At 44.7% G+C, this 26,930-nt stretch overlaps 2 protein-coding genes across 14 annotated transcripts in view; one reads left to right on the top strand and one right to left on the bottom strand.

Annotated features, from left to right (window-relative positions):
- Positions 1 to 407: 407 nt before the first annotated feature.
- LOC139545550 (phosphatidylinositol-3,5-bisphosphate 3-phosphatase MTMR3-like) lies at positions 408 to 25,366 on the top strand. 5 transcript variants are annotated; one of them, XM_071353466.1, is made up of 21 exons: positions 408 to 591; positions 3,554 to 3,633; positions 3,963 to 4,036; positions 5,534 to 5,623; positions 5,815 to 5,931; positions 7,906 to 7,988; positions 8,100 to 8,266; positions 8,363 to 8,459; positions 8,748 to 8,861; positions 9,151 to 9,371; positions 10,870 to 11,001; positions 11,207 to 11,318; positions 11,903 to 12,098; positions 15,252 to 15,437; positions 15,719 to 15,889; positions 16,198 to 16,343; positions 17,313 to 18,873; positions 19,132 to 19,242; positions 19,367 to 19,455; positions 20,521 to 20,547; positions 21,638 to 25,366. In XM_071353466.1, exons 3-21 carry the CDS (start codon positions 3,992 to 3,994, stop codon positions 21,807 to 21,809), a joined length of 3,837 nt encoding a protein of 1,278 aa, XP_071209567.1. In that variant the 5' UTR covers positions 408 to 591; positions 3,554 to 3,633; positions 3,963 to 3,991; the 3' UTR covers positions 21,810 to 25,366. The 5 variants fall into 5 exon arrangements, with proteins under 5 accessions (XP_071209567.1, XP_071209569.1, XP_071209565.1 ...); XM_071353468.1 differs by lacking the exon at positions 20,521 to 20,547; XM_071353464.1 differs by having other exon boundaries at positions 8,100 to 8,459.
- Positions 25,367 to 25,456: 90 nt separating this feature from the next.
- Positions 25,457 to 26,930, bottom strand: part of LOC139545549 (citron rho-interacting kinase-like) — a 58,176-nt gene continuing 56,702 nt past the window's right edge. For all 9 annotated transcript variants that reach the window (XM_071353453.1, XM_071353455.1, XM_071353461.1 and 6 more), the window contains one exon: positions 25,457 to 26,668. In XM_071353453.1, coding sequence (XP_071209554.1) covers positions 26,645 to 26,668 — 24 coding nt within the window. In that variant the 3' untranslated portion in view covers positions 25,457 to 26,644. The remainder of the gene's footprint in view (positions 26,669 to 26,930) is intronic.

Raw genomic sequence — 26,930 nt, 5'->3', positions numbered from 1 at the left:
TCAAACTCATTTGTTGTAATTTTTGGTTGAAAAGGTAAAAAGGTCAGTGGTGAAACGGCAACTCGAGTAACAACATTTTCTCAGAGTTTCCAATTTGTAAATCCGATTTGCAGGATCGTTCTGGGGAAATGTCCCACTGGGAACATAGGAGCTTTCGATAACTCCGATTGCACGTGAACGCTGCAATAAGACAATGAAAATGGGTTATGGCTGGTTTTCTACTATGACACATTCTATATGTAAAGTTTAGACATATGTAATAAAAGATCGTAGAATTAGATTTAAAAACGTGTACATTTCCCTTGTATTTATTTATTTGTTTACATCCTCGCGTGGTTATTTTGCGTGTCCCACCCATATGTAAATAAACGTGATTACGTTGCGTTTACGTCGCGCAGAATATTGGGTTTAAGCAGACACTCTGTGGTTGAAGAATCGCGGCGATGGCGACTTGGCTCTTCTACCGGACGGATTGATAGTGGCCTTGGATATGACTCGTATGTATTTCTTAAAGTGTAGTTTATTGCAAACCCGGTGCACGGATCTTCAATTGAATGATTTGGCATTTCCATTATCATTGCTTTATACATGGTGAGTACGCCGGTTGTCTCCTTGCTTCGGTGTGTTTTGACAGAGGCCTCGGTTTTGGGGTCCGCCCTCCATCTCATAACAACAACAAAAACTGTTCCAGACAGAGAGCTAGCTAGCAAGCAATTGCCAGTGCTGACTGAGTAGCTACGATGAGTAACTAACTGTAGGGGAAGACGAAGCAAAGCTGCTTTGTATCCAAACAGCAACACATCAAAATCATAAAGAGACATATCATTATCAAAGCGTAACGTTAGTTAGCTGCTAGCTAGGTTACGTACGTATTGTTTCGATAGAATGTGTTTAACTAGCGCTTAGTTAGCTAACGCGTTAGCTAAGATAGAAAATATAAAAAATATGGCTACTTGTTAACGTGAATTGGCTAGCTAGTACTACAGACTAGTCTGCTAAAATGGTCCGTAGTAAATGTTTACATAGGCTGGTGATGTGCGTCGACGATAGTGACTGACACTGACAGAGAATGCATATTCGGAGTTAAAAAAACAGCTACGTTTATGATTATTCTCGCGAACTAATGTTAACCTTGAGTTGGCTAGTTAGCTAGATAACTATCTAATTATGTTTGTTGAAATGGCTGTTTTTCTACAGATCTTTCGCCTTATAGTTGAGGCCGTTAGCTACATAGTTTGCACTAACGTTAGTTAGCTAACATTATGCCAGGTGATAGCCTATATATTCCCACTGCCTTGCTAGCTAAAGCTCTGTAAAGAAAACAGTCAAGATAACGTTGCTGATGAACGTTAGCAGTTTATCTGGAAGTTTATGATTGGATTAATTATTACTAATACGTAAACTTTAGTACAAGTATTGGGAAAGTTATAGATCACTCGTGATTCACGCAGCTAAAGCCAGACACAGGACATGCTCTTAACTCAGCAATAAATACATTTTATTCGGCTGGATAGATTGGCTTTGAATGTCAGATATATTTTGCTAATGAGGACTATGTGTCAGCATTACAGCTAGACTTATTTATGCACATGCAACTCCTCAAACTTCACTTTCCCCAGTAACCTTACACAGATCCTGTCTCTCTTTCCTCATGGTTTTGGTAATTTAGCAGACGCTCTTATCCAGAGTGATTTACAGTAGTGAGTGCATCCATTTTCATATTTGTTAGTACTGGTCACCTGTGGGAACCCACAACCTTGGCGTTACAAGTGCCATGCTCTAACAACTGAGCCACGCTGGACCTCTTATCCTCTTCATGTCACAGAGAGTGGAAGTATTCACTTTGAGAGATGATGGTTTAAGTCTTTGGTTGAGTGCTGCAGGTTCAGATTAGATGCATGGAAGTCACATGACAGGACCAAGGGGCTTAGCCTGCCCTGTGTGACTCTGAACACAGAGCCAGACTGAGCAGAGGCCATGGGTCACGAGCCCGCTGAGGTAAACATGCTCTGCTGGTGTGTGTGTGTCATAGATACGTTTTATCAGTCAGTGCCAGCAGGGAGGAGCAGGGTGCCTCTGGAGCATGCACTGCTACATAGCGCTCAGTAAAGTGACAGAATGACATCCCTTTAGGCTGTACCTCTTCTCAATCTACACTGAACAAATATGTAAACGCAACATGTAAAGTGTTGGTCCCATGTTTCATGAGCTGAAATAAAAGATCACAGAAATCTTCCAGATGCACAAAAAGTTTATTCATCTCAAATGTTGTGCACAAATGTGTTTACATTCATGTTAGTGAGTGTTTTATCCTTTGTCAAGATAATCCATCCCTGACCGGGGCGGCAGGTAGCCTAGTGGTTAGAGCGTTGGACTAGTAACCGAAACTACTAGGGGTAGCTGAGGAATATTTCTGTCTGCCCTTTTGTGGGGAAAATTCATTTTGATTGTCCGGGCATGGCTCCCCAGTGTCCGGGCATGGCTCCCCAGTGGCCGGGCATGGCTCCCCAGTGGCTGGGCCTAGGCCCACCCATGGCTGCTCCCCCACCCAGTCATGTAAAATCCATAGATTAGAACCTCATTTATTTATTTCAATTGATTTCCTTATATGAACTGTAACTCAGAAAAAATCTTAGAAATTCTTGCATGTTGCGTTTATATTTTTGTTCAGTAAAGTAGGTTCAGGTTCTACGCTTCAGAAAGGGTGCACTGGGTGCACTGGGAATTTTGTCTAGTCACTGCTAGACAGGTCAAACTCAATGGCATGCTCCAGAGGGGGTGTGTGTGATCCTGAACCTGTCAATCAACTGTCTTCCCTTGATCAGGTTTCGGTCTGACATTTACAAGCATTTTGTGGGCCTGCGGGCAGGTTGCATATCTTGAACAGAGATGAGACAATGAAGGTGCAATGTAAAATAATGTGAAATTGCTCTGTTGTACAAGGAGCGGAGATGGATTTCTGTTTCACAGCTGGTTCTGACACCATGTCCTTATGGTTGGTGTGTTGGTTTGGGACCTTGTAGTATTTGACCTGGTCTTCAGCCAAGACCTACAGCACCATCTGGGAGTTTTTACGTTCCTATTTGAAGTTAAAGATGACATGAACAGGTCTCTGGGCAAAATATGTATTTTTTTTATTTACATTAACCAAATGCTTTATGACTAGACCTAAATATGAAATGTTTGGCAGTCTTATTTTTGTCATGCTCTGTGCATGAACTATAGCACAGTTTATGTATTGTAATTTGAATGAGTCTCACTGTAACATTGATGGTCGTGTTGATTGATGAGCATAGTAAACTGTGGCTAAAGTGTACTGCCTAAATTTCGTCTTTCCATTCCACAAATGTTTGTGGTGTCTCTCACCTACTTACAGTCTACTATAACCACCAGCACAGCTATGTTTACCAAGGAATGAAAGGGTCTATTGTAGATTGAATGTTCCCGTGAAAAGTAAGCTGTTTGCAATGTTTAGAAGAGTTAACAAGTTTTATTATTATTTACCATTTTATTCAGTCCTATAACTCATTTGATATACTCTCTTTTCCTTCAGAATTCAATGTCTTCACTCTAAGTCACATTTTCACAACGGGATCATCAGGATAGCACCTCATCTGTTGCTAGTTCTCTTTGGTAAGTTGTAAAACCGGTGCACACCACAGTACTCACTACGCAATTTGTTGAGCTTCCTATCATTTTTAAGTGACATTGAAAATAACATTCTGGTCTGTATGAAATGTTCCACATGTGACACAGAATGTCTGTTTGTGTGCCCTACCCTCCAAATCCAGCTACTGCCGGGTATTACTCTCATCCATGTGGTCACTGGAATAAGATGCACGTTAAATGAAAAGACTGGGTTCCAGTTGTGAGGAGAAATCAAATGAGTTTGTTTTGTTATGTAAGATGAAGTATTAAAGCATTAACAGCACTTTTCTTTCCCTGTCTTCCACTGTTTACAGACTGAGATTTGGGGTCAAGTGAGGAAGGCATGTGTTCCTTGTCCAGTGACCCACACTCCTTCACAGGGGCCATGGTAAAGTGCATCCTGATCATGGCTGTTTTCTGTCTACCAGTACAGAATAGCTGCTGTCTGTATGTGTCTGTATAATCGGAACTCTCAATTGATTTTCAGCCTTATTAATCAGCTGTGTTTACTGGTAGCCAGATGGTTGCATCAGAGGCACTGTCAAAGTTTCACCCTGTCTGATGCCTCAGTAGTGAATCTTTTATTTAGACTGGAAGCCTTTGAGGGATATGGAGCAGTATTACACCCTGGTCAGTCATAAAAGAGTGTGTCTGGTGGTATGTGTGTGTGTTACTGTATGTGTGTCTCTGACCGGGTGTATGTGTGTGTTACCGTATGTGTGTCTCTGACCGGGTGTGTGTATGTGTGCCAGCATTGACATTAAGAGTAGCCCTATAGCGCGGGGCAAGTGATTTGCCCGAAGGTCAAGTGCCTTTCAGACTTTACTGTCAATCGCTGATGTGTATGTGTGTCTCTGCCTGTGTGTGTCTGTTATGCGTTCCTGTGCCTGCCCCCTGGCTGGCCCCTGCAAAGTGTTACCCCAGCCGTGCAGAAAGGACACTCTGTGTCAGCTTGGCTCCCAGACAGCGGTCAGTTGGTGGGGCTGAGGTAGCAGCCTGCCCCTGTCATGTCTGTGGACCGGACCACCCTAATCTCTCTTTGTCCCTGGCACTAGTGCCATCATGCTGTCACTGGACTCATAGACGATCCTAACCTAACCGCTCAGGGCTCCAGGGTGCAGCTGACGAAGCATAGAGCACAGCCTTCTACTATAGCCCCCCGTGTTAGAAGGAAAAATGCATTTTTTTTGCCAATTTGGTCCCTGAATAAAAATAATTGAACTGATTCTGTGTTCATGCCACACATTCCCATCAAATAAATCCTCTGTGGGTTTCTAAGATATGCTGATCTTCTATTGGGCAGTAGGTATGCAACATTTAAGAGCTCCTCACTGTAGCATGGAAGGGGACAGAACGTTTGCAAATGGATACCAGTTGAATGGATCTAGATACCCAAATTCAATTTGGACCTTGACTGTTTTTAAACACACTTGGTTGTAAATAGATGACTTATGATATTTTCTACTTGGTGAAGTGTGCTCTGTAGCCGGTGTCTGTTTCTGGCTCAGAACTGGATTGCACAGACCCGCTTTAGTGTCATGCCAGGCTGTCAGCCAGAGGTGAGGCACTCTTAGCAGTGGACTTGTGTGTGTGGAGAATTGAGAGATTGCACAGGGATGATTCAAGACAACACACCTATTGAGAGTTTGTTTTAGCATCAACACTATCTTCATTTGGCTTCATCATTGGCTATTTGAAATCCTATTCAGTGAAGTTACTGTTAGAGGTAAGAAAACTGAGGTTAAATCTGGGAGTGGTTGGAGAATGGCTACAGTTGAAGGTGCTTGTAACCAGTGAATGGGGATAGTAGTGGACTATTGAGTTATTTTACAAGACATGGGTAATGATATTCCACATCATCAACTACACATGTTCTGATTGGCAGGAGGAGGAGGGGCAGGAGAGCATGGAATGTATCCAGGCCAATCAGATCTTCCCCAGGAAGCCCCCAGTCCTGGAGGAGGAGAGCCTGCAGGTGAGAACACTAATTGTCTGGGCTGGTTAGCACAAAGACAAGTCATGCCAGTTATCACAAAGTCATTGCTATACGTGTGTCAAGTATGTGTAATGGTCATGTCTGCACATACGTGTGTGTTTTTATATGGCACCTCCTTTTCAAGTGATACGCTTCTGTGCCCTTTGATATCTTCCCTCCCATGGTGGCAGGTGCCCTTTCCCGAGCTGCATGGCGAGTTCACAGAGTACGTGGGTAGAGCGGAGGATGCCATCATCGCCATGTCCAGATACCGCCTCCACATCAAATTCAAAGAGTCCATCGTCAACGTAAGTACTGCTGACTAAGTGAAGGCTAGGGAGTTGGAAAGCACACAGTTTAATTTCACAGTGTCTGAAGCAACTCTACAGCTGGCCAGGACAGTGACACCCTATTGTCTCCAATCTGTCTGTGTATCGAGACTTTTTCTGAATGGAGACTGCGTGCTGGGGCCAGTGACAGTATGCCACTACTGTTGTGGTGGCCAGGCAGATTGTCTGGAGAGGGCATTTAGATGGACTTGGTGATAGATAGTCATTGGCAGCGGTGCCGCGTGACTGTTCTCAGCAGGTCTGCTTTTGCACTCGGTCCTTTGCTTTTCTCTTTCCACTTGCCGTTGCCATGGTTGCGACAATCCCGTCAGTGATGCACAACACATTCACCCTCTCCCCCTTTTGCCATGTTGGCTATATAGAGATTGTATTTGTTACCAATGTGTGGTGATTTTGAAATTAACATATCATTACACTGGTTTTATGGACAATTCCCTCCATTTACTAACAAATGACACTGCTTTACTTCCTCTCACCATCCTGACATGGTACAGTAATAGTACCATAGTAATAGTGCAATAGTACCGTAGTACTGTAATAATAGTAATAAACAGCCTTGTTGTGCAGGTTCTGCTCCTTTTGGATCAGCATGATACAGTGTATGGTATGCAAAACATGTAGGCCTATGTCACACATAATCTATTTGTGTTCCAGTCACATCCACACTAACAGTGTACTGATCTGCACTAGAAAGTTACAGTTCTTACCACGCAGGCGACCTATTTGGTTTTATGCCATTGTTGCGGTCAGTCAATCATGTGTTTATATTGTAGTTAACTGTCACTGTGTTCCATGCAACAGAGTGCGTGTTCTCTTCACACACATTTGGATAGGATGGTAAAGCGCTGGCGTCACATGGCTGTGGTTCATCGCTCACAAATCTGCCAGTGGGGGCGGGAGGCGCAAAGAATGGAGCGAGAGAACTCAGTGAGGCAGGCCGTTGATTTCATTGTGTGGCCCAGATTGGAGCTGTAGATTACAAAGCAGGAATTAAAACAGAGCTGCGGGATGTGAGACTAAGGAATCTGTGAACAGTCAACAGCCTCAACAGAGACACAGCTTTAATTCAGTTTCTCTTTTCTCCTGTTTTGAACTACAGAGTGAGAGTTGTGAGGTGTCAGTAAGTGCCTACCCAGCAGCCCCTGCATGCACAGTGTGGTGCCCAGACTGGGCTGGATGACATCATGGCGATTGTGTGTGTTAACCCGTTGCATGGCATTGGAATGTGTTGGAGTTGTGACACAGCATCAGCTTCACTCCCACTCTCAGAGCCACTACAGAAAATAAAATGGGCTTTGGGTGAAACTTTTAGTAAAAGTATACATTTTTCTTTATAGAATCTCCATATTCAAAATCTGCTCAAACATCTTGTTCAAAACATGATTTCAAGTAATGTCGTTTTGACGGTATTTGCCTAGATCAGATGAGGGTATTTAATAGACAGTGTGGGGAAATTTATTCCACTAGGATCCAGCAGTTTTACATAGTGGAAGAACATCAAATCAGAAGGCGGTACTCGAGGAGATGTGAAAATGACAACCTTCGCCTGGAAAATACAGTTTGACGACTAATGCCGCTGGCTTACGTTTGCAGCTGTAGGTGTGAAGGTGCAGCATGTGCTCAGATGGATTTCATGGTGACAGCGGTGTAGCCTATATACTTCTGGCATTATCACAGTTGACACAACACTAACTAGTCTACTAACTGGCATTGAATTTAGACATTTTGTGGGTGGTGGTGCTGCACAAGCATGTGATTGTGAGTTCTGCTAACTTATTTTAGGATGGCCCCTTGTTCTGATGTTGAGCACATCTAGGCCTAGACCCTGAAGTTAGCTTATTTGTGTGAGCGGGGAGAAAAAAATTCAGCCTGCTGGTTTGGAGATTGTGTGACTGTGCTGTTCCTGTGTCTGTGTGCTTATTCTCTCACCAGGTCCCTCTGCAGCTCATAGAGACTGTGGAGTGTCGTGACATGTTCCAGCTCCATGTCACCTGCAAGGACTGTAAGGTCGTCAGGTAAGACCACTGAAACGATGCATGCGTGTTGCAAACTCTATTATTTATTAATTTTTTTCCTCTCTCAAACGATCTTGGTTTAGGTCTATGATTGTGTTGCTTGTCTCCCAGGTGTCAGTTCTCTACATTGGAGCAGTGTCAGGTGTGGCTGAAGCGGCTGAGCGCTGCGGTCCGCCCTCCGTCTCTCCTGGAGGACCTCTTCTCCTTCGCCTTCCATGCCTGGTGTGTGGGCGTGTACGCCGGGGAGAAGGAGCAGCAGGGGGAGCTGTGCAGGCCAGGTACGCTGGCGGTGACACCGGTGTCCTCGGACCTCTACTCAATTGGTGACAGACATAAGTCCTCACATCTCCTCTGTGTCCCTGTGTGCCCATTAGGAGAGCATGTGACCTCCTGGTTCAAGAACGAGGTGGAGAGGATGGGCTTTGACACTCAAAACGCCTGGAGGATATCCGACATCAACAGCAAGTTCAGGTATGCGCAGCCAACCGCCCCCTGACAGCCTGCATCCTACAGGGCTGATCTGATTACCAGGCCTCCCAGGGTAGTGCCGTGATAACCGTCTGCTGTCCCCCTGCTGCACACACTACTCTGTGTGTGACACAGAGGCTGGTTGTGCTGTTGTCCTCCACTGATAATCAGCCTCATGTAGATAAGGGCCTAGCCCGGGATTAGGTGTCTGGTGATAGGGGCTTATTAGAGGCATCACACAGCCTGTGCTCCTGCTCTAACCCCTGTCCCTCTCTCCTCTGGCATTGACAGACTGTGCTCTAGCTATCCGCAGCAGCTCCTGGTGCCAGCCTGGATCACAGACAAGGAGCTGGAGAACGTGGCAGCCTTCCGCTCCTGGAAGAGGTTCCCGGCTGTGGTGTTCAGGTGGGTCTGTTGGTCTTTGTAGTGAGGAAGAACGGGGTTATGTTATCTGTGAATACAATGCAAAGCAAGGACTACTCCTTTCACCTTGAGGTTTATTGCATGAGTAAGGGGGATTCTATCTTTGCAAAAGTATTTTTTGGGGGGGACCCAATCCTCTCTCAGGAGACAGTGTTATTGACTCTGGAGGCCAAATGGATCAGCGTTGCTCCATGTTGTTTTTTCACACAGTGCATTTTTTCCCCCTCCGTTATTTGTCTCCTGACTGTCCCATGCCTCTCCTCTCCTCCAGGCACCAGAGCACGGGGGCTGTGATCGCCCGCTGCGGCCAGCCGGAGGTCAGCTGGTGGGGCTGGAGGAATGCAGATGACGAGCACCTGGTCCAGTCCATCGCCAAGGCCTGTGCTGTAGATGGCAGCTCCCGTAAACACCTGGACATCGGATCCTACACCAACGGAACCAACGGAACCAATGAAATCAATGGCACCAATGACCTCGTCGACACAGACTTCGGTCAGTCCTTAACCTGTCTAGGACTGGCTCGCCAATAAAATTGCAGGGCGCGAAATACAAATCAACAAATCTCATAAATCAAATTTCTCAAACATACAAGTATTAAGCACCATTTTAAAGATAACATTTTCGTTAATCCAGCCACAGTGTCTGATGTTAGGTCACCACCATGTCACAGATAAACCTAGCCATTTTTCCCGCCAAAGAGAGGAGTCACAAAAAGCACAAATAGAGATAAAATGAATCACTAACCTTTGATGATTTTCATCAGATGACACTCATAGGACTTCATGTTACACAATATATGTATGTTTTGTTCGGTAAAGTTCATATTGTTATCCAAAAATCGTATTTTACATTGGCGTGTTAGATTCAGTAGTTCTAAAACATGCAGTGATATTGCAGAGAGCCACATGAATTCACAGGAATACTCATAATAACGGTCCCGTGTGGCTCAGTTGGTAGAGCATGGCGCTTGCAACGCCAGGGTTGTGGGTTCATTCCCCACGGGGGGACCAGGATGAATATGTATGAACTTTCCAATTTGTAAGTCGCTCTGGATAAGAGCGTCTGCTAAATGACTTAAATGTAATAATAAATGTTGATAAATACAGCTATTATACATGAAACTTTAGATACACTTCTCCTTAATCCAACCGCTGTGTCAGATTTCAAAAGAAGTTTACGGAAAAAGCATAATCTGAGAACGGCGCTCAGAGCCCAAACCAGCCAGAGAAATAACCGCCATGTTGGGTAGTCAACATTATTCATAAATAGTATAATAAATATTCACTTACCTTTGATGATCTTCATCAGAATGCACTCCCAGGAGTCGCAGTTCCACAATAAATGCTTGTTTTGTTCGATAATGTCCATCATTTATGTCCAATAGCTTCTTTTGTTAGGGCGTTTAGTAAACAATCCAAAAGCGCCATCTGGTCCATTTGGACGAAACGTTCAAAAAAATATATTACAGGTCGAAGAAACTTGTCAAACTAAGTATAGAATCAATCTTTAGGATGTTTTTGTCATAACTGTTCAATATTGTTCCAACCGGAGAATTCTATTGTCTGTAGAAAAGCACTGGAACGAGAGCAACCTCTCAAGTGAAAGCGCGTGACTGAGAACAAGGCTGTAGGCAGACCCCTTAGTAAAACATCTCTCATCCGGCCCCCCTTCACATGAGCAGCCTGAAACCACGTTCTAAAAACGGTTGACATCTAGTGGAAGCCTTAGGAAGTGAAAAAAATACCCATATCCCAAAGTGTATTCGATTGGGGCGAGTTCAAAAACTACAAACCTCAGATTTTCCACTTCCTGTTTGGATTTTTTTCTCATCTTTTTGCCTGCCATATTCAGCGCAGATTCACTGTCATGTGGAGTGTTTGATTTATGTTCAATCAGATTTATATCACTTTTTTTTTTTAAATGTCATTTGATAATACTGACTGTTATAAGCTATGCAGAAAATGTAATTTGTTGTCTCTTTGTTTGTCAGAATCGTCCCTGACGAACAGCTCGGAGGTGGAGACGCTGGCCATCCAGCCACAAAAGCTGTTGATCCTGGATGCCAGGTCCTATGCAGCCGCTGTGGCCAACAGAGCCAAGGGAGGGGGCTGTGAATGTCCAGGTAAGACGGCTCATTTCTGAGCCAGTGGCTCCAGTAGACTGCGGTCGATGGGTTTGCATGGAAGCAGGTTATTGTCAACTTAATGCCAACAGAACAACTGTCCTAACTCACTATCGTCACTATTTTCTGCACTAAAGTATTTGTTTTGGTAGTAATGATGTTATTTAACCATAAACTGACTCTCACCATGTCCTCCTCCATAAAGAGTACTACCCCAACTGTGAGGTGGTGTTCATGGGCATGGCTAACATCCACTCCATCCGCAAGAGTTTCCAGTCCCTGCGCTTCCTCTGCACCCAGATGCCCGACCCGGCCAAGTGAGTTCTGCCTCTAGCACTGCAGTGGAGCTCCGTTCAGATTGGGCTCACAATCCAAGATGTATTACACAAGCAGCAATCCCTACCCGACTCCAGTTTGTTGTCATGGTGGCAGAGTAACTGTAGTAACTCCAGCTGTGTTTTGGCCTAGGCCACACATCTGGCTTTGGTTTAGGAAGCTGGCCCAGCCCCAAAGTAAACGATCTCTTTCCATCTGAACTCAGAGATTCCACCCGCCGTTTAGTAATTGAATTACAATGACTCCCTTGAAGCAAGAGCACACTGTTGAAACTACTCAGACAAGACAATGGCCAAAGTTTTTCATAACTATAACAGAATTCAGACATATTAAAGATGCATATTTTTCATTTGGGACAGCTTGAAAACACCCTGTTTTGTTTGTATAACAGCCTCTTTACTCATCACATTTGGAGAAGGTCCTTAGTTTATCTTTACCTAAGCTTTACCTAAGATGGGCGGTGGTGTTTATAAGTCAGTGCTTGGTGGGACTGAGTGTATGTGAGTGATTTGTGTACACTACAGTGAAGCTGTGTATTCAGGAGATGATGCCATTCTTTCTGTAGCTGGCTGTCTGCTCTGGAGAGCACCAAGTGGCTGCAGCACCTGTCTCTGCTGCTGAAGGCGGCCCTGCTGGTGGTGAACGCTGTGGACCGCGACCACAGGCCCGTTTTGGTGCACTGCTCTGACGGATGGGACCGCACACCCCAGATCGCCGCCCTGTCCAAGCTGCTGCTGGACCCATACTACCGCACCATCGAGGTATGCTGGCTGGGGTGATCATTGGGCCCTGTTGCTCGATGTGAATAGGATCATTTTAGGTTGATTAATAATTTGACCAGGGGTCTGACATCTTATCTCACCACTAGTGATGAGATGGGGGTGCATATTGCATTGGAGCTTCTCAAAGTTATCAGGTGGCGTGGTCGACGGTGCGCTCCTCATCTCTGCTGTCACATCCAACCTGGTTTGATATTTGTTTTTAATGCAGACGAGAGCATTGAATCCAGTTTGACAGATATGAGCTGGTGAAGGTTACCATGAGTTTTACGGTGCGTTCAAGACAACTGGGAACTCTGTTAAATACGAGGTCTAATAATGGCGTCAGTGATCTTCAGGTTGGATAGTTGGACCTCTTTCTAGAGGCCCGAGTTCCCGAGTTGGAATTCTGAGTTTCAAAACTATTTTTCCCAGTCGGAGCTAGTTAAAAAAAAAAAAAAATTCTTTGGGAGTTTCCAGCTGTTTTGAATGCGACATTAATGCTCAGTGGGAGACTGCAGGGTATTCCCTTTGAGTCAGGAACCAAAACTAATCCGTAGCGACCAGTGAATGCATTCGGTCACATGACAGCTCAATCAGCTGTTTGATTTCACTTGCCGACATGTCAGCTGAGCCAGGATCACAGTCAAACGGATTGGGAAGTAGGTCCCAAAGTGCTCTTCCAAGCCTCTGTGGTGAGCAGTCATCACTCGTGTAGGACACTTATTGGTGCTGTTTTTTGTTAGAAACATGCACAGCTGAGGGAAGGGGGGCATGGTTGACTTTTGAAAGACTCCAATAAGAATTCTTTCCTCTGAATCGACTGACTCATCTGTAGAATGTTTTTGTATTTCCCCTGCATGCTTGCGTTCTGTTTCCCAAGGAGACAGTCTTTTCATTACACAAAGATAATAAAGTCCTTTTTATTTTATTATTATATATTTTTATTTTTTTACATCTATTGTGAATGACAACAGTCCTTCTCTCAATGCGAAAAGTCTTTGCAACACTACCCCTTGATAACCACCGAGCCTCTGTGTGAAATAGAACATTGTCATGCTCTGATAGTTTTGCAAACAGGTGTCCGTGCAGTGGATATGTTTTGATGTTTACAATCAAAGTTGCCTATTGCAGTATATCTGAGTTCTGTGCTCAGCTCTTTTGCTGCTAGTTGCTCTCGGCGTATCATACAATGCGTCCATATGGCAGAGGGAGACATTAATAACTAGAGGGCAGAGGCCTGCCTGCCGTCCCACCATTGATGGAGACGCATCTGTGCAAAGCCCACCATTCGATCCCATGGAAACAGTTTTTCGTCAATATACCCGCTCGGCACACTGAACATCCCCTGTGCCGTTTCATAGTCGGGAATTGTGAGACAGAACAATATTTCCTCGTGAATAGCATCCTGCGACATGTACAGTACCAGTCAAAAGTTTGGACACGTACTCATTCAAGAGTTTCTTTATTTTTACTCTTTTCTACATTGTAGAATAATAGTGAAGACATCAAAACTATGAAATAACGCATATGGAATCATATAGTAACCAAAAATGTGTTACACAAATCAAAATATATTTAAAGTTATTAGCCACCCTTTGCCTTGATGACAGCTTTGCACACACTTGGCATTCTCTCAACCAGCTTCACCTGGAATGCTTTTCCAACAGTCTTGAAGGAGTTCCCACATATGCTGAGCACTTGGTGGCTGCTTTTCCTTCACTTTGCGGTCCAACTCATCCCAAACCATCTCAATTGGGTTGAGGTTGGATGATTGTGGAGGCTAGGTCATCTGATGCAGCACTCCATCACTCCTTCTTGGTCAAATAGACCTTACACAGCCTGGAGGTGTGTTTTGGGTCATTGTCCTGTTGAAAAATAAATTATAGTCCCACTCAGCGCAAATCAGATGGGATGGCATATCGCTGCAGAATGTTGTGGTAGCCATGCTGGTTGAGTGTGCCTTGAATTCTAAATAAATCACGGACAGTGTCACCAGCAAAGCAGCCCCACACCATCACACCTCTTCCTCCATGCTTTACGGTGGGAACCACACATGCGTAGATCATCCGTTCACCTACTCTGCGTCTCACAAAGACACGGCGGTTAGAAACAAAAATCTCAAATTTGGACTCCTCAGACCAAAGGACAGATTTCCCCCGGTTTAATGTCCATTGCTCGTGTTTCTTGGCCCAAGCAAGTCTCTTCTTATTGGTGTCCTCTGGTAGTGGTTTCTTTGCAGCAATTTGACCATGAAGGCCTGCTTTCACGCAGTCTCCTCTGAACAGTTGATGTTGAGATGTGTCTGTTACTTGAACTCTGAAGCATTTATTTGGGCTGCAATTTCTGAGACTGGTAACTCTAATCAACTTATCATCTGCAGCAGAGTTAACTCGGGATCTTCCTTGGCCAGTTTCATCATAACGCTTGATGGTTTTTGTGACTGCACTCGAAACTTTCAAAGTTCTTAATTTTTTTGGATTGACTGACCTTCATGTCTTAAGAGAAATGACAGTCCATCATTACTTTATCTTATTCAGCTATTTTTGCCATAATATGGACTTGGTATTTTACCGTAAGTTTTTTGGTTATGTCATGATTCCATATGTTAGCCATTCACCGTGGGAATGATTCAAGTGCAACAGTGAAGTGCGTCCTTTTCCTATGATCTAAGGGAACTTTCTGGTTTCATTTTCTTTTTAGATTTTAAGTTAGATTTTTAAGGTTAACCACATTACAAGGTTTTTGAGATGCAAAGATGATGTTATATCTTTTATTTGTATATTAAAAAACATGCACTGGCGCACACCCAGAATAATAGTTTGTGTGGAGGTGCTGACACAGTGAAGGCACAGTGATGCCGAAACGTTGGTAAATACCATTCAATTGCTGGGAGTTTATACATGGAGTGTGCGACTTTCTTTGTTTTGATATGTTTATAGTCTTTTTTTTTTGTATATAACATTTTTCTCACAAGATTTTGGAAATTCTCCTGCGACCCCATTTTCATATCAGGCGACCCCCACATAGTTTGTGAACCGCTGAATTAGACATAAACAGAGGCACATTTACATGGCTGTCTGAAATTCATATTTGCTTGTATTGTCCTATTTCAATTAAAATGCACATCTAACTGTTGACATATTCTCTCTACAGGGTTTCCAGGTGCTGGTGGAGACTGAGTGGCTGGACTTTGGTCATAAGTTTGCTGACCGCTGTGGCCACGGGGAGAATTCGGAGGATCTGAACGAGCGCTGCCCAGTGTTCCTGCAGTGGCTGGACTGTGTGCACCAGCTGCAGAGGCAGTTCCCATGCTCCTTTGAGTTCAATGAGGCTTTCCTGGTGAGGAGGACCACCATAGACCTGAATAGAATGGAATCAAACTCACTTAGTCATTTAGAATCTGAGAGTTGGATGCAACTCAAATGTTTATATTTGGAGTAGTGTGAATTACAGTCATTTATTGGAGTGAGTTACTGTTTTATTTACGGCTGTGAGACCGGGATCTGTAATTACCATGGAGAGTGCTGTAATATTTTAGGCTCAGAGATGCATAACATTTTTACTTTCACTATCATGATCATACCTGGGATTTGAGCATGCTCCTACATGTGTGTGTGCAGGTGAAAATGGTGCAGCACTCCTACTCCTGTCTGTTTGGCACCTTCCTGTGCAACAGTGGGAAGGAGAGGGAGGACAGGCGCGTTCGGGAGAGGACTTGCTCCGTGTGGTCACTGCTGCGACCAGCCAACCGCGTCTTGAGGAACATGCTCTACTCCTCCCACTCCGAGACTGTATGTCTGATCTCTGTTTGCTCACCCCTTTTTATATTGGAACATTCCTACACTCCATGCCTCAGATACAATGGGGGGACTTTTAGGGAACACCCTGGAGTGCTATAACTTATGATATTTGTCTACTTAAAATGTTCACGGTCCTAGACCTAAGCACTGTCATTTTATCTATTTAAAACTGTTTTTGTGGCCACTTTGTTGCCGTTGTACTTTTTTTGCCTTGCTTCCTCAAGTGTGAATATTTTTTTCTGTCACATATATTTATTTACATGCCCCTTCTATATCTAAAGTTGTGGCTGTTGTTGTAGGTGCTCCACCCGGTGTGTCACGTGCGTAACCTGTTGCTGTGGACAGCAGTCTACCTGCCCAGCTCCTCCCCCAGCACCCCCTCTGATGAGTCGTGTGCACCGTATCCTGTGCCAGGTGCCAACACAGAAGACATGCCCCTGGGCAGGTGAGCCTGCCACTCGGCCATTTCCTCCCTGATGTAAGGTAGACCCAGGTTGAGTGCCCCATAGCATAACCTGCTCAGCTGGTCTAACTGCTTTTGACTCGCACAATGATTGGTCTGGGAGATGCACCGAGTTTTGTCCTCTGCTTATTTTATCTCTCTTGATTTTGTCAGTGTCAGTTAATCCTCTAAATTCTAAGCCCTGTCTAAGTCGGGGGGGGGGGGGGGGGGGTGTTATTGTTTTAAGATGGTCATACCAAGGGTCATTTAGATATTTGATTTAGAATTTTTAGACCCCTTTTTAAGGGATAAAAAAATATATTTGAAACATTGAATTTGGCGTTACTGCTATTAGCCAATAGAGACTCGTTGAATAATAATAATAATAATAGTCATATTAGTTTGTAGGCCAAACCTTTCGGACACTACAGACGTTCTCGTGAGAAGACCGATTTTCGGGACGTCTCGTGGTCTGACAAACACTGCTCTAGCTCTGCCACCTTTCACAGCAGATGTGGAAGGGCGATATCGGCGGGGCCGCAGAAATTGTAGGCTAAGGTTTAAGGCTGTTTACAACATACCACAGTGTTTTGTTTTTGTGACCATTGTTATCGACGATAACTGTGGTGAGGATGTGGTTCAAAAACAATGCTGGATACCTTCCATATTTTATTTTCTGTGCAAGCTTAACTGTCTAGTTTTCCCTTGATTAATGGCTCATGGGGATATCGCTTAATTACAATGCTAATCTTACATCATCTTCTCAATCACTTGAGCTATGCTTCGCTCCATATTTTCCCATTTGTGGACATACTTGTCTTAATCCTGAACACACTGTAGTGATTAGTTGATTATATACCCAACCTCAGCTTCAATCATGAGGCCTCAAAGACACTGAGCCATTGTTTAGGGATGAAAGGCTGTTTTTTTCCCCATGCTAATCAACTCAATTCCTCTTTCCTCCTTCGAAAGACGTCCGAAGACCCGTTCCTTCGATAACTTGCCCAGCGCCTGTGAGCTGGGGAGCTCGCTGGTCCCAAACCGGCGCTCCAGTGACCCGAGCCTGAATGAGAAGTGGCAGGACCACCGGCGCTCTCTGGAGCTCAACATTGCTGTGGGGCCCGACGCAGGGGGAGCTCAGCAACAGGATGGGCGGGCTAACGGCCAGCCTGTAGCAGCAGGGCCTCAGGCAGGCATGGCCGACTCTGAGCTGGAGGACAGCCCTGAAGGCCAGCAGACTGAGCTGAGAGACGGAGCCTCCAAGGGGTCATTAGCAGCAGGAGAAGCGATAGAGCTGTCCATTGAGCTAGCTGTGGCAGAGGGACAGATGGAGAACATTCTCCAGGAGGCAACGAAGGAGGAAGCTGGTGCTGAGGCTCAGCGAGATGCTAACGCTACTGCTGCCGTGGCTGGATCTCTGATCGATGCTAACGCTAATGGGATGGAGAAAGAGGTCAAGGCAAGTGATGCTGAGACTGATAAACAAGCTAACGCCAATGGGGCTGAGACTACTAGAACTAATGGTCATCACCCAGGGAATGGCACAGATGAGCCTGAAGAGGAGTCTGGTGTGTCTCCAGCCAGTCTCCCCCTGCCCACTGATGTGTCCACGGATGTTCCAGAGGAGCAGGAGGCCCTAGAAAGGCGGGAGTCAGAGGAGCTGGTGGTGCAGGTTCTGGAGAACTGTACTGCCCAGGAGGAGCCAGAACACAACCCTACCCCCAGCACAGCCCAGCCAGCCCCCGCTGCCCCTAGAACTTTGACCAATGGCTTTGGAGAGAGGACACCAGAGGAGCCAGAGACAGCTGTGTATCTCCTCCCACTAGAGCCTGAGTCCAGCAGACACCACTCAGAGGCCCTGGTGCAGGCAGACACGAGTTCTTCCCTCATGGAGAGTTCCACAGAGACTCTGACTGAAGAGGCCTGCAGCAGGCCAGAGGCCCCAGTGCAGGCACCCATCTGCCCAGGCCCCCAGCCCCGCACTGAAGGCAGGAGCCAACTTTCCTGTCTCAGGAGAGTGAACGGGGAGGCAGAGCCAGAGCAGGGGGCATCCAGGACTTTAAATGGAGGACACAAGCGGCCCTCTGTCAGTGCCTTCCAGTCTTTGAGTGCTGAGCCCAGCAGGGATGGTCTATGTAATGTCGAGAGCTCAGAGGGGGAGCCCTGTGGTGGCCCTCACTGGGCCAAGGTGAATGGGGAGCGGGCCCAACTGAGCCGCCAGGTCTCCCTGGCCTCCTGCAGCTCCCTGACCCTCCATCGCCGGGGCAGCTGCTCCCAGCACCGCTGCCTCCACACCCTACTGGGGCGCCGCGCCGCCACGCCCAGCCCCGAACAGCCGGCCCGCAGTCACCTGGACGACGACGGGCTGACGCTCCACATGGACACCATCCAGCAGCGGCTGAGGCAGATCGAGGCAGGCCACCAGATGGAGGTTGATATGCTGAAGAAGCAGGTGCAGGAGCTGTGGAGCCGCCTTGAGAGCCATCACCACGCAGCGTCCCTCAGGATCAACGGAGACATCGGAGACGAAGTGGTAAGACCCAGGCTCGCCCTGCAGAGAGATGACTTTGCAGTTAATTGCCGTAACAGAGTTGATTTGAGTCAGAATTTTCCCAAACTACTTGATCAGACTGACAACACTGAGGAGTTGTTTTGTTATATTTGTGAGAAGTAGAGGAAACTTTTGAGAATCTAGACATTTGAGAGGAGAACCACCTAATTATGACTATTTTAGTAAGATGTGAAATGACAAAGATGCTGAGTTTTTCTTGTCTCATTCCTTCTCACTCAGACCTCAATGACAGACTCGGAGTGTAACCTGGACGCTAACTGCCTGTCGCGCTGCAGCACGGAGCTCTTCTCTGAGGCTAGCTGGGAGCAGGTGGACAAGAATGACACGGAGGTAAGCTGCCTGGCCGAATTGGATGATACACTAGGGGACGTGTATAAAGAGTGGAAGCTGAGTGATGGAGTATAGTGGCTGTAGAGATGCTAGCTGAGAACTTCAATTTGGCTGCCTGTTGCAGGTGACCCGCTGGTACCCGGACCACTTGGCAGCTCAGTGCTACGGGTGTGAGAGTAGGTTCTGGCTCGCCACCAGGAAGCATCACTGCAGGTAACCAACCACAGGCTCTTATCCATGCTATGGTTTTAACTAGGCCCTGGATGCCCTCAGACGCACTGCTATCACTTCTGAGCTAATGAGACTTGGCTAAGGAGACACTACCTCAGTTCAAGCTTGTTGATTTCAGTTTGTTTTGAGTTTCATGCTTTTGTTCTGTCTGGGTTCTTTTTTGGTTTTCAAATGTGATTTACCTTATGCCCGCAGGCGTCACTGATAAATGACAATGAAAGTTGTCATTCTATCATTACCGTTCTGTTATAGAAGACAAACATTTCGTTTTTTTCCTTCATAGGTCAGATGAATGCATTTCGTCTTTGGTTTTCTCATTTCCTCATTGCTATCCTTTACTTCCTGTTATGTGGGGCAGCTTCAACATGTTGCCACTGCTATTTTGTTGCCGCTCCAGATGCATTTCCACGCTGCTCCAAAAGCCGCATATCAATATGCTTTATCAGTGCTTTTGGCCTACTTCTTTAAAATCATAATTTCATCATCATAGTCGGCAAACTAGTTTACCCGCAACATTTTTGTTCGATTAAAATCCTCACAATGCCACATTGTAGCCTGAATACGGTGCAGCTAAGTTTAGTTTTTTCACTGTTAGGCAAACGAACTGTCTTTTGGCTTTGAACCCAGCTGTAAAGGTGACAATATCTTAGTGTATGTGTTATTTGTAACACTGTGTAGGGATGATTGCAGACTTATATGGTGTAATTGAGTGATTATTTGAATGATCATTCAAATCAAAGTCATTCAAGACAGACCTTTTCATTCTCTGTGCTACTGGTGTTGTCAAGACCATGGTGAAGGAAAATTGTGGAAAGTTTTTTGAATCAGTGCCAGAATGGGAGTGGCCTATAACAAAGTGTAGAGTTTGTTGGATATGGAACAGGGAAAGTAGGGGTTTTACAGTATCTGTGAGTGTGGTAGGGAGAAATGTAGCCTGTTGTCTGTCCTTGCAGTGTGGACTAGAGAGGGCTTGTGAGTCTGGTCTGAGCCAATCTCTGATGTTTGCAATTGTTCCATTCTCTACCCCCACCCCCCTCTCCTCCACAGTGACAGGGAGCCTGTCCAAGAGGCCTGGTGAGATATGGCTCCGCTGTCCCCTCTCTCCCCACTCATCTACCATCCCTCTAACCCTGCATCGCTCCACCTTTTTGGTTGACTTCATCCTAACCCACCCCAAACTGAATGGCTTTACCCCACTCAGTCTCTTTGTGTTGGCAGTATTCTCTTCAAGAAGCTCAGAGATGGCTCTCACATGACCCTGATGGTCTGCTCCTTTCTGGTCCTGTTGGCTGTATGAGCATGAAGCTGAGAGTGGCTGGCAGATGTCTGAAAAGATGATTTAACAACGCCTGTTTTTCATGGCAGTGCAAGGGGTGCATTTAGTGAGAGTGTGCTGTAGTGGAAGGTTGAGGATTTTAGTCCTTTCACTAATACTTCCACCTGGAAATGTCTAATCGGTGACCTAAGTGTTGAGCCTCTAGGCTAAGAAGGTACAGAACAGCAGGAGCATGGTAACCCCCCCCCCCCCCCCCCCCCCAAATAGCACCTCATTATTCTGTACCTAGGCCTGTTCACTTCCTGCCACTGTGCTGCCCCCTGCATCTCTCCCCTCAGCATGCTACAGGAGTCTACTGAGTGCTTTAAGACATGTATGTGACAAGGCTGGATATAAATGTTGCAGGGTGATTTTAGTGTGTTTATATATACTCTCGGGACCACTTGGAAAGTAGAATTTTCCCCTATGAAATTCAGACAGTCAGGTGAATGCTGCCATTGTGGTGTGTGACAAGCATGTTCTTACTTGTGAAATATATGCATGGTATGAGCTCTGCATTAGTTACCTTATGACTACTTACTTGAAGATAATACATGTATTTAATTATTATTAAGTTGAGCTGTGTGATTTGCTGACCTGCCCAACAATATTGATCCCTGATGTTAGACTGCCATTGTTCTGTACTGGTATCAATGAGGATACTGTTTCTTATCAGGGTCTCACTGTTACAAGTTATGATGGTTATAAAGATCAGGCACCTATTATCAAAGGGTCTTACTCTTAAATGATGCTTGGGTTTTTGTCTCATACAGTGGGTATGAGACTGACTAAACAGCCCCTCTGTGAGCGAGACTGAACCTGTGCTGTCTCTCTGTCTCCACCCTGTAGGAACTGTGGGAATGTATTCTGTGCCAGCTGCTGCGACCAGAAGATCCCTGTGCCAAGCCAGCAGCTGTTTGAGCCCACCCGTGTGTGTAAGACCTGCTATGGCAGCCTCCAGATCAATACAACTCCCAACCCCATGGAGCTGGAGGAACCAATCACAGCCAGCTCCAACTAAGGGGCTGGGCCTGCCAGCCAGCCACTGACACAGCCAGGCACACTGCTGAGAAGCCCAAGGAGCTGCAGAATGTCCCGTGTGTGTGTGTGTGCTGCAAAATATGGATTTTCATGTATATAGGCCTGCAATGCCGGATGTAGTGGAGGAGGTGAATTAGGTATTTTTTGTGAGATGCTAAGCACTTTGAATGGTGGTTATGCACAGGAATGAGTAAATGGGCAGACATATGGAGGGAGGGGTGTGTGTGACAACACACAGGACTGCTGGTAGTGTTGGTGGAGGGACTGCGATGGAGTGAGGATGGCCTGCCTGGTCCCGCTGGCGAGGGGGGGCACAAGAGTCATCTCTGAATGATGCTGCAAAGTCTTTGAGGGCTTGTGTTCACCTGAAACATTTAAAAAATATATGTTTTTTTTACCCCCACTCACATTTCTCTCTGACGATTAGTACCATCATCCATCCTCTAGTAAAAGCTTCAGGAACCTCTTCCAGTGTCCAGAATAGGGCTGGACTGTGATGGCAAGACCTTTCAAAGACATCTGGGGAACACCTGGATGAACTTGGGCAGAATTCTAACTTATGTGTCTGAAGTTGGGACTCTACCCTAAGCAGGGAGAGGATTTGTGAGCCACAGATCTAACAAGTGTTAGCTTGAATGGCATCAAGGTATGAATCCTCACCTAGCTGGTTTCATTTTGCCCTCTCTTGGAATAGGTGCCATAAACCGATAGCAGACAGTGTGGATCAGGGGTCAGCAAGCCTGTTCCTGGAGTGACGCAAATATGGCAGGATTTTGTTCCAACTAGGCACCACGCCTGACCAACTGAGCTAATTGATCAGTTCAATGGTTGCCTAAATTAAACACACCTGGTCTTCCGGGTCGGTTAAATCAAACATGAAGTGCCTGCGGCCCTCCAGGACCAGGGTTACATACTCCTGGTGTCGATAATGTTGACAGCTGGTATTATGACAGACAGCCATTCAGCACTGGCTCTCTCTTACACACGGAGTCCCTGACTGGAAAGAGCATCTGATCTGAATGACAGCACGGTGGCGTTGTCACTTGATATCAAATACATAATACGCTCATGGGTTTTGTCTGCCAGGGAGAGGCTGTGGAAATGAACTCGTTAACTTTGCCTTCATGCCCTTCACTTAAAATTAGGATGAACCCCCCCCCTCCCCCCCCTAATTTACCCAGCAGGCACTGGGACCATGGTGGTGCTGAAGTGGACATGACATCATGTATCATCCATCACAATCACGGTTTAATAGGAAGTGATGTAATGGTTGTCACTAAGAGATGTGCTTCTGTCATGTTTCTGCATCAGTTTCCTCCTGTAATGACAGGAACTCATTTAACAATATGTCCTTGTTAGCAGGAGGGGTGAACTAGTTACCCAACATTGACGGCTTAGTTTACACTTTTGCTATTTGTTGAACATGAATTTTTATTTTAGGGCTTTCATTAGAGCCATAAATGCATCACAATGTTTCCCTTTGAACATCCTCATAGCCACCCTTGCATCATGTCCTATATAAACCAAGGAAGTGCTGGATAGTACAAGGTGATGAAATGTATAGTACAGCGTCTGTGTGGAACTTCCAGTGACACTAGAGGGTGCACTTCTCCTGGCTGATTAGCGCAGTCTTCACCAGCTGAAATGAGATGAGTAGCTTGTTTTATCTCCTCAGAGACACCTTACCCTGCCCAGGGGCCATTCAATGACCTCCTCGCAGATACATTTTTGTAAAATAAATGAATAAATAATAAATTAAATAATATATTCACATAAGTATATACCATTAAAGAAACTGTATAGAATCCTTGAGTAGTGGTTCACTAAATTAGTCAGCAAAAGTAGTTTTTTTTTTATTTGTAATTTTTCTTTTTGTTGTTGATTGCAGAAAAAAAAAAGATGGATTTTTTTCAGAGGACATGGTGTTCCTTTTTGATGCTGCCGTGGTTCTACCTTTTTTAATGTTATCACTACCTTTTTTCTTTATTTATTGACGTTTTTTTGAATTTGTCTCAAATTTAAACAATTCGATTGCCACAGGATAATCAGTGTTTATCAGTGGAAGGGCCATGAGAAGATGACCCACATCAATAAGAGATGGCCTACACTCTGACACACTGGTGTTCCAAAACAAGCAACATTTACTATACCCCCACTCATATACACACTACCTCTACCATACACAGATCCAGACAGAAAGTCCACACGTACATGGACACAGAGGTCGTCTCCCTGCGCTCGCAGTAGTTCAGATTTGCTTTTCAGATGTTCATAGTCAGAATAACCTTTTGTTATTAATTTAGTGTTTTACAAGCTATCAGTTGGAACATTAAATGTACAAAACAACCCTAGACTATATCCTGCTCAAGACTGCCAATCATTAATACTGACATTTGTTGTACTAGCAGGACACCTAATTGAGTTGCAGGATTTCAGCAAATTTGGTTATAATTCACTCTATCGGATCAGCCAGCCTATGTGCAAAAGGGCCACTGTATAGTTTGGACAGCCATTTTGTGAACTATTTGAGGGACAAAACTCGGGACTGTTGATTTCTTTCAATGCCCTTTTGAATCGCTTTTAGCATATACGTTTCAATGGCTGAGCTGAGTAGTCCATAGCTTCAGATCTCGAAGCCATGCAGGTCTTTTTTGGTTATCATTTCCCAAACTGAGGTTTGACATTGAGGGCAAAATAAGGTCCAAAGTAATGTCTGGCCACTAATTTACTTCTGGCTTCCAGCTGTGTCCCTGCCGCCCTCTGCCATGTTGAGGACGAGGCTAGTATAGGGCCGTTTCACCATCACATGCATGATGGGCACCAAACTTGTCTGTCCAACAATCCATGAATGTGAATGGTAAAAATATTTAAGTGACAATGTTTTTGCGCAGCATTTAAGTTTATCAGAGTATACACTGCCACAGAAATACATCGAACAATAAAGCTGAAAAATGAAAGTCTGCTGTTCTAGTCAGTATTATGTTACCCACAGAGGGACTCATGAGGAATGAGCCTCTTTCGGTGCTGTTGTGGGGCATGGCTGGATGTGATGGCAATATGTGGTAGGGGTTGGATTTTTACGCATTGTCTGTCTGGAGGATCCCTCGCTACTCTTTGACCAGTTGGAGTTGTTAGTGATCTTGGTCTTTTGCTTATTACTGTTCACTGCCCATCAAGTAGTTTCCTGTACGACGCATCGCTGCAATGGCACGGTCATCAGGTGTAAATGCAAGTGTGTTTGGGAGCGTGTACGAGATTGTGTGTCTCTGTCGGAGGGAGACTGGTGCCAAGCAGTTTTAACATAGGTCTGTAACAAAGGGATCACTTATGTGCTTTTCTTTTCCACCTTTTCCCTTCTGTTAAACAAGCACTTTCAACCTTCTCATGTTTCTGTCCAAGAAGACTTTATATAGCTGTTTCCTGGAACAGGACATAGCTGTTTGTTTATTATCTATTTTGTTTTGTTGACTTTGCTTTAAAGAGCATTACATTGATGTAGAATTAAAGGAAAATAAAATGGTCTATTTCCATCTATCATTTGCTAGCCGGAATCATTTCTCATGCAAAAGTTAATGTAATGTATGGTGTATAAAAAATCCTTTTAAAAAGGGCATCTTGACACATTGCCAGGGTAGCTCAATCATGTTTAATGCGGGTACATTTTCAAAAATCAAGAAACCCTTTAGTTATTGTCTTGTATCGATGTATACTCATTGAATGCAAATTCGTGTCAATACACGACAGAAAACACAAACCCCAAAATCAAGGTAAAACTACTACTTCTGCTCTGAAATACTCATGCTCTTTGATGTGACAAATGAAGCTTTTTTTGATTTGTTTGAAAAATAAGCGATTTTAAACCCTGACAATTACTGGACTTCATAGATAGTTCACTGCACAGAAGTAAGAACAGGACATCTGTACCATAATAAGCAGCTGCAGACTCCAGAACAAGCTGAGGGCATGGTTAGCCGGCTCCACTGCCTGTGGCTCCACTGCCATGCCCAAAGCAGACAAAGCTTATAGGCTTATTATTCATCTTTAGGTATAGTTAAACAACACAAGGAACACTTGTAGCAAAACATTTGTCTGTTAGAAAGTATGGTAACATACGAGTTGTTATTAAGCAATTATATGCAATTAGATATCAAAGTCCGTCGAGTCAAGAGGACCGTACAAAGCTGATCCAAAAAGAAGACTGGTCATGTAGAAACAATGAATTTAGAATCCTGTTCAAAGTAAATCTCAAGTGAAAAGCTCATGTGCATTGCTCTCTTGGAACACATTTTATTTAAACAGTACATGGGTTATTGAATGTTCGCATGATTGACCGGCCATAGAAAAGCAAAAACTACAGTATTGCATCTGGGATGATGAGATTTTGAGATTGGATTTTGAGTCTCCCTGCAACATAATTTCTCTCCCTGCAACATCATTAGAAACACTTCCTTAAAAAATATAGACTTGGCTTTACCAGCCTATTATTCCCTTTTATCTATAAAAACTGGAACAACAATATGTACAACTTGATTTTAGTACTTATAAACAGTGTATCATAGATCCATAGGGTTTCTCTGCAAACGCTGCTCTGTTAAACAACCATTGCCATGAATACACATATCAGAAAGGAGAGGATTGTCAAAGAAAATGTCCCCAGTGCAACAGTGTATGTGTTGGTAAATGGATCACGATTGCACGATATACAGGCGATGGGGGATGACTTGGTTTTCTGGTTGGTCTCCCCTCGATGGCGTAGCCATGTGCAGAGTGAACAGAGGCTCACACAGCTCCTCTCCTGGCCTCTCCTTATGTCACTCACACAGAAGACTGGTCCCATACCTAAAATACAGAGAGAGCCATAGAAGATCAACTCTACTCATGTGGGTCATTCCACCAATTAGGTTCCTTTTGAGTAGTGTAACTTGGTGAAGAAGAAAACAAATCTAATTTTAACATTCTGTCATAAAGAGCACATTTTCAACTTAATAAAATCAACATTTTCTAATCTGTAAAAAAAAAAAAAAAAATACTATTAAGTGCCTGTCAACAAGTAAGGGCCAAATAAAATAGCAGGTTTACAACTTCATCTAAATCTGCCATG

The sequence above is a fragment of the Salvelinus alpinus genome, chromosome 19 (assembly GCF_045679555.1).
Source record: "Salvelinus alpinus chromosome 19, SLU_Salpinus.1, whole genome shotgun sequence".
Classification (NCBI taxonomy): Eukaryota; Metazoa; Chordata; class Actinopteri; order Salmoniformes; family Salmonidae; genus Salvelinus; species Salvelinus alpinus.
This window is presented reverse-complemented; position numbering and strand designations above follow the sequence as displayed.